We start from the raw sequence: 19,900 nt of genomic DNA on the forward strand, positions 1-19,900 counted from the left end.
TTCTTTACTTTTGTGTAAATTTTTTCAAATTCTATTTTACTCCCATCATCTCATTTTAGTCTACTTCCGTGTATTCATTTCTTCAAATTCTCAAACAATTTCCTTCCCCCACCTTTTTTTTCTCTAATCTGTCAAACCACTTTCAACACCCAGACCAAAACACACCTAGGATCTAGCATCATTTATTAGATGTGTGTGTATATGTGTGTTTTTAATTTTTTAATATTAATATTTTTTCATTTTAATTTTTTTCATTTTAATTTTTCTACATCATTAATTCCTTTTCTCCCTTCAAAATGACAAAATGAAGGAATTCACCCCCAAAGAAAGAGCACACAGAAACGACAGCCAGGGATTTAACCAACACAGATACAAGCAAGATGTCTGAACCAGAATTTAGAATCACAATAATAGGAATACTAGATAGAGTCAAAAATAGATTAGAATCCCTTTCTGCAGAGATAAAAGAAGTAAAAAATAGAATGAAATAAAAATGCTATAACTGAGCTGCAATCACGGATGGATGCAGAGACGGCAAGGATGGGTGAGGCAGAACAGAGGATCAGCGATATAGAGGACAAACTTATAGACAATAATGAAGCAGAAAAAAAGAGGGAGATTAAGGCAAAAGAGCACAATTTAAGAATTAGAGAAATCAGTGACTCATTAAAAAGGAACAACATCAGAATCATAGGGGTCCCAAAAGAGGAAGAGAGAGAAATAGGGGTAGAAGGGGTAGGGGAGCAAATCATAGCAGAAAATTTTCCTAACCTGGGGAAAGACACAGACATCAAAATCCAGGAAGCACAGAGGACCCCCATTAGATTCAACAAAAACCAACCATCAACGAGGCATATCATAGTCAAATTCACAAAATACTTAGGCACGGAGAGAATCATGAAAACAGCAAGGGAAAAAAAAAGTCCCTAACCTACAAGGGAAGACAGATCAGGTTTGCAGCGGACCTATCCACAGAAACTTGGCAGGCCAGAAAAGAGTGGCAGGATATATTCAATGTGCTAAATCAGAAAAATATGCAGCCAAGAACTCTTTATCCATCAAGACTGTCATTCAAAATAGGAGAGATAAAAAGTTCCCCAGACAAACAAAAATTAAAGGAGTTTGTGACCACTAAACCAGCCCTGCAAGAAATTTTAAGGGGGACTCTCTGAGGGGAGAAAAGATGAAAGAAAGAAAGAAAGAAAGAAAGAAAGAAAGAAAGAAAGAAAGACTAGAAAGGACCAGAGAACACCACCAGAAACTCCAACCCTACAAACAACATAATGGCAATAAATTCATGTTTCAGTACTCACTCTAAACATCAATGGACTAAATGCTCCAATCAAAAGACACAGGGTAACAGAATGGAGAAGAAAACAAGATCCATCTATATGCTGTTTACAAGAGACCTACTTTAGATCTAAAGACACCTTCAGATTGAAAATAAGGGGATGGAGAACCATCTATCATACTAATGGTCAACAAAAGTATGGAGTAGCCATACTTATATCAGACAATCTAGACTTAAAAATAAACACTGTAACAAGAGATGAAGAAGGGCATTATATTATAATTAAGGGGTCTATCCACCAAGAAGACCTAACAATTGTAAACATTTATGTGCCAAATGTGAAAGCACCCAAATATATAAATCAATTAATCACAAACATAAAGAAACTCATTGATAGTGATACCATAATAGTAGGGGACTTCAACACCCCACTCACAGCAATGGACAGATCATCTAATCAAAAAATCAACAAGGAAACAATGGCTTTGAATGCCACACTGGACCAGATGGACTTAACAGATATATTCAGAACATTTCATCCTAAAGCAACATAATATACATTCTTCTCCAGTGCACATGGAACGTTCTCCAGAATAGACCATATACTAGGACACAAATCAGCCTTAAGTAAGTACAAAAAGATTGCGATCATACCGTTCATATTTTCAGACAACAAGGCTATGAAACTCGAAATTAACCACAAGAAAAAATTTGGAAAGGTAACAAAAACTTGGAGACTGAGGAACATCCTACTAAAGAATGAATGCGCTAACCAAGCAGTTAAAGAGGAAATTAAAAAGTATATGGAAGTCAATGAAAATAATAACACCACAACCCAAAACCTCTGGTTCACAGCAAGGCAGTCATAAGAAGAAAGTCTATAGCAATCTGGGGCATCCTAAAGAAGGAAGAAAGATCTCAGATACAAAACCAAACTTACATCTTAAGGAGATAGAAAAAGAACAGCAAATAAAACCCAAAACCAGCAGAAGACAGGAAATAAAAAAGATCAGAGCAGAAATTAATGCTATCAAAACCAAAAGACAGTAGAACAGATTAATGAAACCAGAAGCTGGTTCTTTCAAAGAATTAACAAAATTGATAAACCACTAGTCAGTTTGATCAAAAAAAAAAAAAAGGATAGGACCCAAATAAATAAAACCAAGAATGAAAGAGGAGAAATCACAACCAACACAGCATAAATAAAAACAATAATAAAAGAATATTATGAAAAATTATATGCCAATAAAATGGGCAATCTGGAAGAAATGGACAAGTTCCTAGAAACTTATACACTACCAAAACTGAAACAGGAAGAAATAGAAAATTGGAACAGACCCATAACCAGTAAGGAAATCGAATTAGTAATCAAAAATCTGCCAAAAAACAAGAGTCCAAGGCCAGATGGCTTTCCAGGGAAATTCTACCAAACATTTAAGGAAGAGTTAACACCTATTCTCTTGAAGCTGTTCCAAAAAATAGAAATGGAAGGAAAACTTCCAAACTCTTTCTATGAAGCCAGCATTACCTTGATTCCAAAATCAGAGACCCCATTAAAAAGGAGAACTATAGACCAATTTCCCTGATGAACATGGATGCAAAAATTCTCAACAAGATATTAGCCAACCGGATCCAACATTAAAAAAATTATTCACCACGACCAAGTGGGATTTATACCTAGGATGCAGGGCTGGTTCAATATCCATAAAACAATTAACGTGATTCATCACATCAATAAAAGAAAGGACAAGAACCACATAATCCTCTCAAAGATGCAGAGAAAGCATTTGACAAAATACAGCATCCTTTCTTGATAAAAACCCTCAAGAAAGTAGGGATAGAAGGAGCAAACCTCGAGATCATAAAAGCCATATATGAACAACCCAATTCTAATATCATCTTCAATGGGAAAAAACTGAGAGCTTTCCCCCTAAGGTCAGGAACAAGACAGGGATGTCCACTCTCACCACTGTTATTCAAAATAGTATTGGAAGTCTTAGCCTCTGCAATCAGACAACACAAAGAAATAAAAGGCATCCAAATCGGCCAGGAGGAGGTCAAACATTCACTCTATTCAGATGACACGATACTCTATATGGAAAACCCAAAAGATTCCACCAAAAAACTGCTAGAACTGATTCATGAATTCGGCAAAGTTGCAGGATATAAAATCAACGTACAGAAATAGGTTGCTTTCCTATGCACCAACAATGAAGCGACAGAAAGAGAAATCAAGGAATGATCCATTTATAGTTGCACAAAAAACATAAAATACCTAGGAATAAATCTAACCAAAGAGGTGAAAAATCTATACACTGAAAACTGTAGAAAGCTTATGAAAGAAATTGAAGAAGACACAAAAAGATGGAAAAAGATTCCATGCTCCTGGATAGGAAGAACAAATATTGTTAAAATGTCGATACTACCCAAAGCAATCTACATATTCAATGCATCCCTATCAAAATAACACCAGCATTCTTCACAGAGCTAGAACAAATAATCCTAAAATTTGTATGGAACCAGAAAAGACCCCAAATAGCCAAAGCGATCTTGAAAAAGAAAACCAAAGCAGGAGGCATCACAATCCCAGACTTCAAGCTGTACTACAAAGCTGTCATCATCAAGACAGTATGGTACTGGCACAAGAACAGGCACTCAGATCAGTGGAACAGAATAGAGAACCCAGAAATGGACCCACAAACATCTGGCCAACTAATCTTTGACAAAGCAGGAAAGAACATCCAATGGAATAAAGACAGTCCCTTCAGCAAGTGGTGCTGGGAAAACTGAACAGTGACATGCAGAAGAATGAACCTGGACCACTTTCTTACACCATACACAAAAGTAAACTCAAAATGGATGAAAGGCCTCAGTGTAAGACAGGAAGCCATCAAAATCCTCGAGGAGAAAGCAGGCAAAAACCTGTTTCATCTTGGCCGCAGCAACTTCTTACTCAACACGTCTCTAGAGGCAAGGGAAACAAAAGTAAAAATGAACTATTGGGATCTCATCAAAATAAAAAGCTTCTGCACAGCAAAGGAAACCATCAGCAAAACTAAAAGGCAACTGACAGAATGGGAGAAGATTTGCAAATGACATATCAGATAAAGGGTTAGTATCCAAAATCTACAAAGAACTTATCAAACTCAACACCCAAAAAACATAATCCAGTGAAGAAATGAACAAAAGACATGAATAGAGATTTCTCCAAAGAAGACATCCAGATGGCCAACTGACACATGAAAAAATGCTCAACATCACTCATCATCAGGGAAATACAAATCAAAACCAACATGAGATACTATACACTTGTCAGAATGGCTAACTTTAACAACTCAGGCAACAACAGATGTTGGCGAGGTTGCGGAGAAAGAGAATCTCTTTTGCATTGTTGGTGGGAATGCAAGCTGGTGCAGCCACTCTGGAAAACAGTATGGAGGTTCCTTAAAAAACTAAAAATAGAACTACCCTACGACCCAGCAATTGCACTACTAGACATTTATCCACAGGATACAGGTGTGCTGTTTCGAAGGGACACATGCACCTCCATGTTTATAGCAGCACTATCAACAATAGCCGAAGTATGGAAAGAGCCCAAATGTCCATTGATGGATGAATGGATAAAGAAAATGTGGTGTATATATATACAATGGAGTATTACTCGGCAATCAAAAAGACTGAAATCTTGCCATTTGCAACTATGTAGATGGAACTGGAGGGTACGTGAAATTAGTCAGTCAGGGAAAGACAAAAATCATGACTTAACTCATATGAGGACCTTAAGAGACAAAACTGATGAACATAAGGGAAGGAAAACAAAAATAATATAAAAACAGGGAGGGGGACAAAACAGAAGAGACTCATAAATATGGAGAACAAACTGAGGGTTACTGGAGGGGTTGTGGGAGGGGATGGGCTAAATGGGTAAGGGGCACTAAGGAATCTACTCCTGAAATCATTGTTGCACTATGTGCTAACTAATTTGGATGTAAATTTTAAAAAATAAAAAATAAAAGCAGTTAAAAAAAAAGACATAGGTTTTTGTCCTAGATTTACCACTAATTATTTACTAACTGGATGCATAGGAGACAATCAACTTTCCTGAACTTTGGTTTACTTTGCCTTTATTTCATTTTCTGATTGTTTATTGCTAGCATATAGAAATACAGTTGAGTTTTGTATATTGGTCTTGGACCCTGCAACTTTGCTGAATTTGTTTACTAACTCTGATAGTTTTTAAAGACTTTCCTACAATTTTCAGTATACAAGGTCATGCTATCTTAGAATGCAGATATAGAGATAGATCTCCTTCTTCTGAGGAACTGTCTTAGTCTGTGTAAGCCTCTATGACAGAATACCAAGGCTGCTTGGCTTAAACAATAATTGATTTCTGACAGTTTTGCAGATTGGAAGTCTGTGGTCAGGGTGGCGGCATGGACAGGTTCTGATGAGAACACTCTTCCTGGGCCACAGCCACCTGCCCTGACACTGTGTCCTCACACAACAGAGAGAGACAGAGAGTCAGGGAGAGACAGAGACAGAGCACTCTCTCTTATTTCTTCTCATAAGGTCACTAATCCCATCATGAGGGATTCACGTTCATGACCTAATTACCCACCTCCAAACACCGTCACAAGATGAGTAGGGTTTCAATATATAAATTGTGGAGACACAAACATCAGTCATAGAAAAAAGACTGTGGAAGAGCTGATTCTAAAGCATGGTCCTGAGAGAAATGGTTGTGATTAGTAAATACCTCTTCATGTGAATATCAGTTGGATTTCAGGTAGAAAGATAACATTGGAGATGATAATAGTTGATGGAGAAGTCCAGAAATCATGGGGAATTATCAGAAGATAAGGAAATCATACTGGGAAGACTGCTCATGAAAACCTTAGAAGCATGTATTTATAATACCAAATTAATCACTGAATGGAGAATTCAAATCTAGAAGTAATGCATATTTTACAAAGTAAGGAAAATTACAGAAAGGGCAGAATAGCAATTTTGGAATTTAGCTAATTTTCTTAGACAAAATCCATCCAACAATATGACTTGTCAATAGGTTACGGATGAGAATATGGTTCAACTCCAAAAACACATATTATAATCTGCCTCTAACCTGATAGGGCTCTAGGCATTGAACACACAGATCTCATATCACTACTTATCACCATAAAGCCTGTCTGGAACCTCCAAGTCAAAATCTTTCTTTCTGTTAAGCATTTTAAACACCTCTTTTGTTTTTCCTGTTATGTAGTATTATATTTTCTTACTTATTTTTTTTCTTTTCACTACAGTATTCTCTTCAGAAATGAGGAACTTGTCTTTTTCATCTTTGAATTCCTAGTGCCTTCTCAGTGCCTGAATCTAATTAACATGTAAAAATATTTGGATATATGAATGAATGTCTTCAACTCTGACTCAATAAGTAATTTCTGAATGAGTTATTGACTGTGAGAAATTGCTTATAACATAAAAATAACCTGATGACATGTGCATTTAAATATATTATCAATGCTGGGATGCCTGTGTGGCTCAGTCAGCAAAGTATCCAACTTTGGCTCAGGTCATGATCTCATGGTTCCTGAGTTTGAGCCCCGCATCAGGAATCTGTGCTGACAGCTCAGAGTCTGGAGCCTGCTTCCCTCTCTCCTTCTCTCTCTGCCCATCCCCTGCTTGCACTGTCTCTCTCTCTCTCTCTCTCTCTGAGAATAAATAAACATTAAAAAAATTTCTTTTAAATATATTATCAGTGGCCATTTCTATTGCAGACATCAATATTCTCATTTTCATAACCTAAAAAGTAAATAGCTGATTTAATGTCTATTTGGAATGACATCTGGAAAGAGGACATTAAAGAGTTCGTTTTCTCAAGGCAAAAATGTATCTGACTAGTCCTGTTCCTTTGGACAATGGCCTCCCTGGAATAACAAAATATGGCTCATCACACTACTTCAACTTGATCAAAATATTGCATGATAAAAAATGACTACTTTTGATCTATTTTTAATCTATTTCCATAGTCATCATTAAAAGCCCCAGTTGAATAATTCTTCCACTCCTTTACTCAAGTAATATTTTTTTGAGCCCCAGTGCCTATTCAAGGCACTCAGTATATATCTTTGAGTAAAACGAAACCAGATTTTCTGAGATTATGTAACATATATAGTAAGGGGAAAAAAATTTTAATTTAAAACCTTACAAAATAGAAACTAAGCAATCCGCATGACAAATAATTACAACTTGTGGGTATTGTAAATGTGAATGAGTGCTCTGAGAAAATGTAGAGTTTGGTAAGGACGGCGGGTAGGGCAGGTATGCAGGAGTGCTGGTGTAGACTAAAAGAGGGTGATCAGTTGGATCTCATAGAAAAGTGACATTCAAAAGAAAACTTTATGGAATGGGAGGAATTAACTATATAGATTATTCCAGACAAGGAAGAAGAAGAGCAAAAACTTTAAAGGGAGTATGCCTGACCTATTTGAAAAAAAGCTAGGAGGCCAGCATGGCTGATGTGGAGTAAACAGGGCCAGTGGAGTGCAGATAATGATGGGTCTTCTATAGCTTTGGCTCTTTCCTTAGTGAAATGAAGAGTTATTGGAGGTCCTTGAGCATAGAAGTGATAGGATTCACACTGGCTCGTAGAATAGTGAATAGAAGGGCAAGAGTGTTGTCAGGGAGACCAGAGGAGAGTTATCACCCCACCCAGAGAAGAGGCCATAGGACTTTCAGATCAGTGGGACCAGATACAGTAAGAAGAGGTCAGGTTCTGAAAGGAGAGGCAACAGGATTCTGCTAAATTAATTACCAATACAGAGCTCTGAACAAAAATGTGTTCTGTGTAGCTGGCCAATCCCATTAGACCAAACATGTTTAGTATTGAAAATTATGACATGCATAGTATAATACATAGTTACTCTTCTTTGAATAAGTGATTTCCCAGAGCCTGATCTCTATGGATAAATTAGTAATCTGCACAGCTAAAGACTAACCCCAAAGCGATAATCACCCCAACCCTCTGAAGAAGCCTGGTCTAAAACAGTTAAATCATTTGACCAGTTTTTGTCTTTATTGTAAAAAAAAAAAAAAAAAAAAATGTCTGTACCACACTTGGACAAGAGTAGTTAGAGGAAAGTACAGAAAGCATTTATATCTATTGACTATGACAGATACCTTTTATGTAGTTGAAGTCTTTGATGTTCAAATGATCATTTTTCTACTTTTATGTCATCATAATAAGAGATAAAATAATTCCACTGATATTTGAAGAATATAAGTACATTACAGGTGAAAAATGGTTTCAGCTTGCCAACAGATTAAATAACTAAAGAAATAAGATGAAAATGACCACAGTGAAACAGGTTGAATGTCAGGTGAAGATTTTAAATAGTTGGGTCGGAAATGGAGTCTCAGGAGAAAGTCATGTAGCAGGAGTTATTTAAAATGAGACAAGTCAGGGCGGTTCAGAGCCCAGCAGAGGCAGTGGTGTAATGAGAATGGATGATAGGATTTAATAGGTTCTCTCCAACTCTCCTACCAGTGATTTCATAATCTACCAGACATTCCCCGCCCCCAGGGGCATTTTTCTTCCAACCTGCTTTTTTATGTGTCAGAACATCCTACCTCTGAAATGGAAGAGAATTAAATCTCTCCTGCTGTTCCTCTTATCCATGCAGGGGATTTTTGTTCTTTGCCTTCACTTTAAATGACAGAAAAGTCTAAATGAAATAGATAAACTTTGAATTAACATTGCTTTAGGGAAGAACATCTAAGCCCCTTAACTTTTCGGTTCCTTCTAAAGAACTGTCTCCTGGTAGAGCACCGGCTCCAAATGTGTGCAGTGTGGATGCTCAGAGTTTCTCTGTACCTCTTAGAAGCAAAGGGAGTCAGTGGAAATGGTGGCACTGATACAGGGCGGCATCGTGGGGAGCTCAGAAGTGGTTCCTTTGTTCAGAACATTCAGGGAAAATGAGGTCAGTAACATGTGAAAACTTCAGAAATGTAGGGGTCACAAAAGGGCTAGACAGCTCAAAGCAAGTGTTTCTTTGTTGGTCTTTCTCGGAGAAATCATAATTGTTTCTAATGCTTAGGGGCTAGTGTAGTGTAGTGGTAAAACATCATTAAAATAGAGACTCTGAAGCCAGCTAGGTTTAAATCAGCTCTGCCCTTTAGGCAAGGTATCTGTCCTCTTTGCCTCAGTTCCCTCATCTGGGTAGTGGGCTGATGATAATAGGACCTGACTTTAGAGGCATGTTTTGAACATTAAATTGGTTACTATGTTTACAAAAAATAAGTAAATAAATATAATAAGAAAGTGGCAAGCAAAAAGTGCTGTAGAAATGCTAGGGATTATAACTATTTTCTTTTCATGTTGCAAAAGCATTCAACAGATAAAAATTGACTGCAGAACTGTTTTCAGTGTTAGGCTAGGGAGAAAAATAGTTATACTGTTCAATTTTCGAAAGTATATTAAGCCTTTTAGATATCTTCATTTCATGTAGCACAGATACTGTCTTCTAACATAAGTATGACTTTAGTGTTTTCAAAGTAATATTTGTCTTTATTCCCTTAGCTTTCCTGTGATGTTGAATTTTAGGAAATTCATTAATAGAAAGTCTATTAATATTGATAGACTTGACTTTGAACCATTCTGTAATGTAAAACTTACAATATTTATCTCCTAGGTTCAGTTAATTTTACATAGGTGCTCACAACCCACAAAATGGTCTGTTTCAGGCTAATTTCCTCTTGAGAGGGATCTCCAAGTTTCCACAAAGTTCTACAGACTGTCCAGCTGCTGCTGTGTCTATATCACATTAGCACGTGTCCAACACTTTTTCTCCTGTTCTCCAAACCTGTTGGGTGTGAAACAGGTTTGGTTCATGGGGAAATAAGCAGTAAAAGGGATAGAAAGAAGTAAGAAAAACCAAAGCTCCACAAACAGGTTCATTATATACTTAGATTAACAAAATAAATTCAATCTTCTGGGTTTTAAGCTATGAGGCTAATTGAAGAGTTCTTGAAGACATTTCAAGAAATTTGTAAGATTTTAGAAGAAATTATCATTTCACGATAGAAATTCCCATGTGATTATGAAAAACATCTATCTAATCATTCCTTTTGTGTATTACTTTAACAAATTTAAAATGAACAAGGCAAATTGGTGTAATAAGAATAAATTAAGCAACATTCAGCTAATCCATATTGAAAATTCAAAAATGAACCAAGTGTATTTTTCTCCCCAAATCTAACAGTTTTAAAGGTCACATATGAATATGAATATAATACACAGTAAAATAGGCTAAGTGAGGAGCATCTGGGTGCTAAGTCAGATAAGCATCTGACTCTTGTTTTCTGCTCAGGTCATGATCTGACTCTTGTTTTCTGCTCAGGTCACGATCTCTTCCAGGTCGTGAGCTGGAAGGAGCCCATGTGGTGCTTTACGCCGACAGTACAGAACATGCTCAGGATTCTCTCTCCCACCCTCTCTCTCTCTCTCTGCCCCTCTCTCTCTCTCTCTCTCAAAATAAATAAACTAAAAAAAAAAAAAAAAGAAAAGAAAAACGGATAAACTAAGTGACATCAGAGAAAGTACATGTGCAACAGACAATTCAAAAGGAGTGGACACATATGATTGGGAGGATCAATAAGCACTTTCTAAAGGAAATGGCAATATGAGCTAAATGATTTCAAAAAATTAGTAAGATTTTGACAGGTACAATCGTAAGGAGAAGTCGAGGGACAGAAAAACGGGTAAAAAAAGGCCCATATGTCTTAACATTTCTGGGGGTTGAAAAAATAAAAATAATGTAATTTTGTAGAAGTGCTACCTGTAAATAGATGAATTATAAGAACTATGGCTAGAAAATGACACTGAAGTCATAGTATAGTAGTTTCAACCATCATTGTAAATTTATGTTTGTTTAGTAGGAAATAAACAGATGGTAAATAAGGGACCAATTAGATTGTGCAGAAGGAGGCATTATAGGGCAAGGATGGAGGAGGTGAAGAATTCTCATGGAGAGTTAGAGAACTATGAATGAGACACGCTTAAAAATAAATAGTGTCAATGATATTATAACTTAAATTATACTCCCAAGGTATGATGTCCTTATTAGTCCACCTGCTAAGATACTCCAACAGAAATATTGTGTGAACTTCTGGTTTCCATATTCTGAGTGGAACCAGACGGATGTACAACTGAGAGCTTATCAAATGCGAGGCAATTGAAATTGTGCCATATTAAAATTATTGAAGGCAAAAAGGATGAAAAAAAGCTTGAGAAGACTTAGAAAAGTCAAAATAGTAGCTTAAACATTTGTAGTTAACATAAATTCATTTATCCTTAATGGGCTGAGGAGCAAAATTTGAAAAAATAAGCACATGATAACTTACTCTTAGAAAAGAATTTTCTAATTGTGTTGAAATGGAATGGGCTGCCTTGAATGCAATGATTCCTGCAAATCTGACAAACGTTAAAGACAGGTCAAATGACCCCCACAGGAAAATATTGTAGATGAAATTTAAGGACATGAGGTAGACAAGTAAATTTTTATGTAAACAATATTCTATTTTAAAAATTCATAATTTTATGAAGAATTTTCTTCATCTTCTGATTTGTTAGGTAGAGAATTTAGCTGATATCACAGAAATATTTAATATATTATTTTTCCATTTTATTTTATTATTATATACTTATTAATATGTTATTTTATGTTATATTCCAAAACATGCAATTCTATGTGATATGTAATATATTGTGTTTTTTAAAATGTATTTATGCAAAATTCATATGGTACTATGAGCCACATGATTAATAGTTTTATCTGAACAGCGGTACAAAACCCATAGCGTCATGATATCTTTATGAGACTAAAACTCCCATATATATTACTGCTCAATGAGTAAACAATAGGTTCAAAATATTTCTTATAACTAATTGACTATGAACATGGCCAAACATAAATAGAAGCACAATAGTTTTCATGGTATATAATTGCTGCTAACTAGAAATATTTCTGAGCAAGGTACCCATTTCACTATTGATTCATGGCATTCAATAGTATTTTAATCATTTCCTCCCCAACTATATTATAATCAACTAAAATTAAGGTCAATTCAAACGGGTTTTGGAATTTGGCATTTAAAGGATGGACTCTGGATCATCTCCTATGTTACATTTTTTATTAGGTTGAATAATTGAGCACTAACTGTAAAGCTAAAATAAGTACTTATGAAATGCCACAGCCTTATATAAAGTATTAGTAACATGTTAATATAAAAGGTTAAACATTCATTCATTTCCATTTTACGTATTATAATCTAAGTTGAGTGAATGTACTTAATATTACATTTATTAATATATTTGACTATGCAGTTAAGCGTCGACTTTGGCTCAGGTCACGATCTCATGGTTTGTGAGTTCAAGCCCCACGTGGGTCTCTGTGCTGACAGCTCAGAGCCTGGAGCCCACTTTGGATTCTGTGTCTCCCTTTCTCTCTGTTCCTCACCTGCTCACACACTCTTTCTCTCCTTCAAAAATAATAAACACTCAAAAAAATTTTTAAATATATATACTTGACTATGATTTCACCTTGATAAAAGACTAATTTATTCTGAATTTTTTGCCTTACTTACCTACATATAAATTGATATATCTATTGGCAGTTTTACTAGTACTTTACTTTGTATCTTGTCCTTATGCTGCATGTTGTAAATGAATGAGTTGAATTTTATACAGCATTGCTTTTAAAAATTTCTGTTGGGGTGCAGCTGGGTGGCTCAGTTGGGTAAGCGGCTCAGGTCATGATCTCACAGACCATGAGTTTGAGCCCCACATCGGGCTCTATGCTGGCAGCTCAGAGCCTGGAGCCTGCTTCAGATTCTGTGTCTCCCTCTCTCTCTGCCCCTCCCCTGTTCATTCTCTGTTTCTCTCTGTCTCTCAAAAATAAATAAAGACATTAAAAAAAATAAGTATAAATAAATAAATAAATAAATAAATAAATAAATAAATAAATAGATAAATAAAAATTTCTTTTGGAAAGCACAAAGAGAGAACATGCTTGATTTCAAATAAACACTAAATTTCAGTGTTTCATAAAAAACTACATTCTAATAAAATTAGATTTACCCAATATGTCATTTGCTTTATCTCATATTTTGTTACATGATTCCTGCTTTCTGTCATAATATAGAAGCTGCAAACTAAGAATAAAATAAATAAATAAATTTCCCTAAGAAAGTGTTCAAGATGATCTCAGTCAAGCAACTCTTCCCACACTTCAAATAACTCAAATCATTGGTTGGTTAATGAATTCCAGACCAGAAAGGACTTTATGCAGTGGCTTGAGCTATAATAGAAAGCTTTTATGTAGATTAGCATGCTTCCTGCTCTTCTGTGATCTGATTAGTTCTCATTCAAAGAAATATAGAAGATGAAACCATTATAAAATCAGGTAACTTCTTAGAGGGAGAAATGCAGTATAGTCCATGAAAGAAAAAACTGACTGTCTTTGAAACTCTTAACATTGCCTTCAAATTTGTGCATAAATACTTGCATATATCATGAGTTAATCCAGTAGCATATCTAAATACTCTCATGTACTCATTGTCTCTAAAGAAAGGAATTGATCAAAACATCTAGTAAATGGGAATTAAAGTGGCATTTAGATATGATAATATGATGAAATAATCATTTGGACTCATAAAAAGTCAGAGATTGATATACCTTTAGTGATACTCCAATTCAAGGGTCTTGTTTTATAAATTGGGAAGTTGAGAGGTGAGTTCCTAAATACTAATTTTTATGGCAGAGATAGTGGCCTCTGGATTCACATCTACTACCCTTTCCGTCTTTACATTTTTACCTTAAAGTTGCTCTTTTCTGCTTATACATGATGTATCTCACACAATGAAATTGCTGAAATTTAAATGAAGTAAAACTTTTTTTTTTGTTTTTATAGGATTTTACATTTCCACCCCAACTGGACCAGGAGGGAGACGAGAAAGAGTAGGGCTCTTAAGTCTCCCTTTAGACCCCACTTTGGAACCAGTCTGCCTCAGTTTCTGGTATGTCATAGACATATGTGAAATAAATACTGCCTTATTTAATGAGTAACATTGCCTTTGTCACATTGCCAGACTCTGATTTTACTAAGGCACCCAAGTTTTAATTCATTTGCTATTATTTATCCAATTGATAAAATAGCAAAATGATGGGAGACTCCCTCCCCTTCTCTAGGAACTCTCACACTCAAGGAAAAATAGAGTATTTCAGAGAAAGTAAAGGATTTAGAAAAATCCTAAGTTCCATTTATTCTAATATTGTAGAAATCCAACCATTTCTGCTTGTTTCCCAATTAGGTATTACATGTATGGTGAAAATGTCTATAAATTAAGCATTAATATCAGCAGTAACCAAAACATGGAGAAGACAGTTTTCCAAAAGGAAGGAAATTATGGAGAAAATTGGAATTATGGACAAGTAACATTAAATGAAACAGTGGAATTTAAGGTTGGCAAAATACCTTGTGATTTATAATCATGTATTTGTGTTCTACAAATGGTGATACAATTATAATCTAAGGTAACATGATGAAAAAATTCTTTTTTTCTGAATATAGCCAAGTCACTTTTTCTACTTGCTTCATCTTTTTTTTTAATTTTGAGTGTCTACATTTTCATTTGTCCATTCATTTATTTAAGACCACTTATAGAAAAACAACTTACTACATGAAACTATTGCTTATAATGAGCGATAAAATCCATAGAAACTTTATGATCTATTTCAGTTTTCTTCAGCAACTTTCTAGCACAAGTCGACCATGTCTTCCCATGTCCCCTACATACCAAGGACTTCAGCTTTCACAAACACCACCTAGATCAACCCTGCACTTTCTAGGGAATCATCCTTTCCTATTAGAACATCCACACCCATCAGTATCCATCCACCTTGCCTTACTTTGACTTAATCTATATATTTCCTTTAGAAACAAATTGTACAAGCTATATCATTGGGGAGTTTCTGATCATTTATTTCACATTAAAGTGGATTAATTTTTCAGATAACAGCTTAATGTGTTCTCTTCCTAAGGGTGTTTGCAATTAAAATACAGGATAATACAGGCTAATAGTCAGACCAAATTAACAATGTTTGAATCGGGTCATTTCAGACAAGAGAATGTAACTCTCAGTAGGTGTCTGTTTGGACAAACATCGTCATTGTGAAGGCTTCAGTTCTCCCCTGTGATTTCATGTAAGGCAGGCAATAATCAACCACACTTGTCTGCATTCCTTCCATTTTTCTTTCTTCTGAAGTCTTTTTTATTTTTTCTGTGAAGTTTTCTTCTCCAACTTTGTTTTCTGATAATTCGGAGAAGGATAAAGGAAAATAGGACATCAAGGGAACTAGGAAATGGCAGAAGCAGGAAAATAAGTATAGTACCCGACTTGTCCACAGAGGATATGTTCTAAGACCCCCATGGGTGCCTGAAAACATAGATACTATCAAACCCTATATATACTGTGTACTTTTCTATAAATACATACCTACAAAAAAGTTTCATTTATTAATTAGACTCAGTAAGAGATTAACAAAAATAATAAAAAAATAGAACAATTACAACAATATACCATAACCAAAGTAATGTGAATCTGGCCTCTTGCTCTCTCTCAAAATATGTTATTGTACTTTATTCACCCTTCTTATGATGATGTGAGATGATAAAATGCCTATGTGATGAGATGAAGTGAAGTGAAGTGAATGTTATAGGCATTGTGACATGGCCTTATGCTACTACTGACCTTCTAACAATACCGAAGAAAGATCATCTATTTCAGAACTTGGTTGACCATGAGGATCTGAAATAGCAGAAAGTAATACCTCAGATAAGGGGGGACAGCTGCATTGCAGTGGCAAAATCTGTCTCAACTCATTAAACATTTTTTTTAAAGTAGTATAACTCCACCCACTTCTTCCAAGTTAGCTTATCAGGCAGAATGAGAGCAGCAAGTTCAACAAATAGTTGCACCTTGCCTCTGCCACTTTGTTGTGAAATCTTAAGTCACTTTAGTCTCTTTGAAATTCAACCTGCACGTACATGAAAGGGAGAAAATAATCCTTCTTTGGAGTTATGTCTAGCATAAAGTAGGTGGGATGAATGAACAAATGAGTGAATGGATGACTGTATAATAGGGTTGAAAGAATTAAATGAGATAATGTATACAATGTGCCTTGCATAGCAATTAGCGTATAGCAGGTATTCTGTTTATGTCTTTCCTACAGAAGAGGATCCAGGAACGTTCAGCTAAAATACTCACTGTCCTTAAGAACCTAATATGTTTCATCTGACCACTTGAAACTTTCTTCCAAGTCTGGGTCTGTGTCCTCTGGGCATTACCCTCACACAGGAACTCACACCAGCTTTCTGGGTGAACTATATCAGAACTAGTTGGCCCTGAATGATCATATTATACCCATTTTTCCCTTGTCCCTTTCTTTTCTCATTTAAATTATTCAGTTGGTGTGTCTTCCCTTTAGGGTTTGTATGCTATAAGAAGACAGACAGCTACCTGGATTTCTAATAGTGTTGCAGGGAGGAATCTGTGAGAAGAAAATGCCAGAAAATGTGGATGTGTGGCAGAATCCAGTAGAGTATGACAAATCATGAGAGAGAGAGACAGACAGAGACATAGAGAAACTGTGACAATATTGCCTAACTCAGAAGGAAGACACCAGTGGACATAAGTAAAGGAGTGGACTCAGCAGAAGGATTATAAAAGAGCGTGATCTATCAATATTCCATTGTACAGACACTTGCCCTCTTATATTTAGAGTTGGTAATACTGATTCTCCAGAGAATGTTGGGCCACAAGAACCAAGTCAGAGAAGATTAGAGTAGAATGATTTCATATCCTTCTCTGAATTGCAGGTTGCTTTTAATGCTTTTAAAAACCAGTTCCTGAGTGATATAGCTTTGGATGACATTAGCCTAACGTATGGGATTTGCAATGTGAGTCTTTATCCAGAACCAACTTTGGTCCCAACTGCTCCACCAGAACTTCCTAGTAAGTAACTATAACGTGTATTTTACCAATTAAATCGTTAATATTTTCAGGTAGATCTTCCTTTGACTTTTTAAATTATCTTAGTCTAATATTTTTTCACTGAAAATCTAAGACTTCAAAATATAAGTAAAATGGAAGCTAACAAAATATTACATGTTATGCATACACTCATAAAGAAATCATTTGGTACTTTGTTATGCATCATATTTATAATAATGTTAGTATATTTTTTTAATAATGAAGATGTTGATTTCCATCCTGATTTCACTAAAATATAAATTAAGGCTGTATTGACCATGTGGCATGGCTGAGAATCTTTGGGGAAAAAAACCTTAAGATTCTCATGGTCTTCTTAAAAAATGATGTTAGATCTCAAGAAGAGTTTAGTTAAGCTTGAAACCCACCCAGCCTTTTTCTGGAATAATTTAATAGTAATTATTGGGCCTGGACTTTGACTATACACACCAAGATCACATGAAAGATTTTTATCCTGAAATGATGCCTTCGTAAGGCCCTGCAATGTGCTCCCTTCGTGGGGCCACTACCGTGTTTCAGCTGAGCAGTGACCAGGATTTCCCTTGTCTTATGGATTCTTTTAAGACAAAAAAACAAAATGGAGCCTGTGTCTACCTGTGTTTTTAATACAAATTGGACACATGACATTTCAGAGGAAAAAGGGGCATTATTCTCCATCTTAGCATGTCAAAGGAGACCATAACTACATACTACTTTCAGACTACAGGATTTGGCAGAAAAAAAAGGTACAATGATAAATTATATAAAACAGGTATTGCCTTTATTGAGATGTCTTCACTGTATTGCAGTTTTGATGTAAAAAAAAAAAAACATACCTTTTATCCTTCTTTGGATTATGGTACTTGGAAGCTGAGCTAGCTCTACAACTTTGCTTGTATCAGACCTCATGGATGTTTTTCTTCTGCCATGGATCTGAGCCCACAGACAGCACTTTTTCCATTTCCCATTTCCTTCCAAGTGCACATGAAACTCTTCCCATAATCACACCAGCAAATCAACTTGGAGAACATATCCAAATTTGACTTTACTTCCAAAACTACATGTTTTTCTGCTTTCTATCTTTACCTTAAAAAAAGAAAAAGAAAGCAGACTTTCAGATGAGGGGCTTTAACAACTCAAAAGTTCTGAAGATAAATTACTGGTGTTTAAGAGCATATAACAAGTGAGCTGCAATTGAGATGAGAATAGTGATTACATTGTCACACTGGCTCCATGCCACCATAGTGAATGTACTTACATTCTACCAAAAGGCTAGTTTACTCTTACCATCTTTCCTATTAACAGGTTTAGATGCTTGTATATACTATACATAAATTCCTCAATATTTCAAATGTTCATTCAAATTTTATAAATATCTACTATGTAAAAAGCATTGCATAATAAATGTAATACATAGCAGTAACCAATACATGGAAAAAATAAATATAATCTATGTAAATAAATACTTAAGACAAAATATAATTATGTACCCCTAAAAGTAATAAACTAGAAAAGTAAGTGATAGACTTTGGAGAAGAAAGTGTGAACTAGAGAAGTCTTTAAGGAAACATTAAGAGACAGTAGAACACTTATAAAATTGAAACAAAGGCAGAAAAGTAGCATGCATTCTCACATAATAATTTGGCCACAAGATTGTGGCAAGAAGTGACTTTCATGGCACGAAACTCTGATTCTCACTCACCTTTGCTTCACAATTGTCTGACTGGTTCTTAACATCACACAAATAGATCAATAAATATTACTAGACCTGAACCGATCTCTCTTTTTATGTTGACTGTAATTTTCTTTTGTGACACAAACATTTTTGTAAAACAAAATTTTGATACCAGAACTAAGATTTGGAAATGAAGGAAGGGATGGGATAGAGAAAAAACCACCATGAATACAATAATTTGGGCTATCCAGCATTGTTTAAAAATAATTGTTTGACTTCATTGTTGGTAGCCCACAACTTATCTGTCTATAAAACTTATCTATAACATTCTTATATAAAACATTCTGATGCAAAAACACCCACCACATTTTAATTATTAAAATTACTACTGGTTTTATAAATAATTCCTATGGATATCAAATATTAGAAACATCCTGCCTTTTTTTAATGTTTATTTATTTATTTTGAAAGAGAGAGAGAGAGCAGGGGGGTGGCAGGGAGAGAGAGAGAAAGAGAGACAATCCCAAGCAGGCTCTGCACTGTCAACACAGAGCCTGACAGGGGGTTCGATCCCAGGAACTATGAGATCATGACCTGCGTTGAAATCAATAGTCAGACATTTAACCGACTGAGCCACCTAGGTGCCCCAACATCTTGCTATTTTGATATTTCAATCATTTAAAAACAATTTTCATAATCCTTTCTGCTGGTGTGTTTCTGTATTCATAGATAAGTGGTCAAGAAGAAAAATTTTCCAGTGGAATTAAGTTTCATAGGCTTGATATTTTTAAAATAATAATTTCATCATTATCTGAAATCAAAAATGCAAGATAACTTTTGTTCATAATAGC

The 19,900-nt window shown here is 35.4% G+C and overlaps 1 protein-coding gene across 1 annotated transcript in view; it reads left to right on the top strand.

The window, feature by feature from the left end:
• TMPRSS15 (transmembrane serine protease 15) overlaps window positions 1–19,900 on the top strand; it is a 125,976-nt gene that overhangs the window by 42,530 nt on the left and 63,546 nt on the right. Inside the window, exons 11-13 of the mRNA XM_042956532.1 lie at window positions 14,257–14,362; window positions 14,657–14,807; window positions 17,224–17,359. Coding sequence (XP_042812466.1) covers window positions 14,257–14,362; window positions 14,657–14,807; window positions 17,224–17,359 — 393 coding nt within the window. The remainder of the gene's footprint in view (window positions 1–14,256; window positions 14,363–14,656; window positions 14,808–17,223; window positions 17,360–19,900) is intronic.

This window comes from Panthera tigris, chromosome C2, assembly GCF_018350195.1.
Source record: "Panthera tigris isolate Pti1 chromosome C2, P.tigris_Pti1_mat1.1, whole genome shotgun sequence".
Lineage (NCBI taxonomy): Eukaryota > Metazoa > Chordata > Mammalia > Carnivora > Felidae > Panthera > Panthera tigris.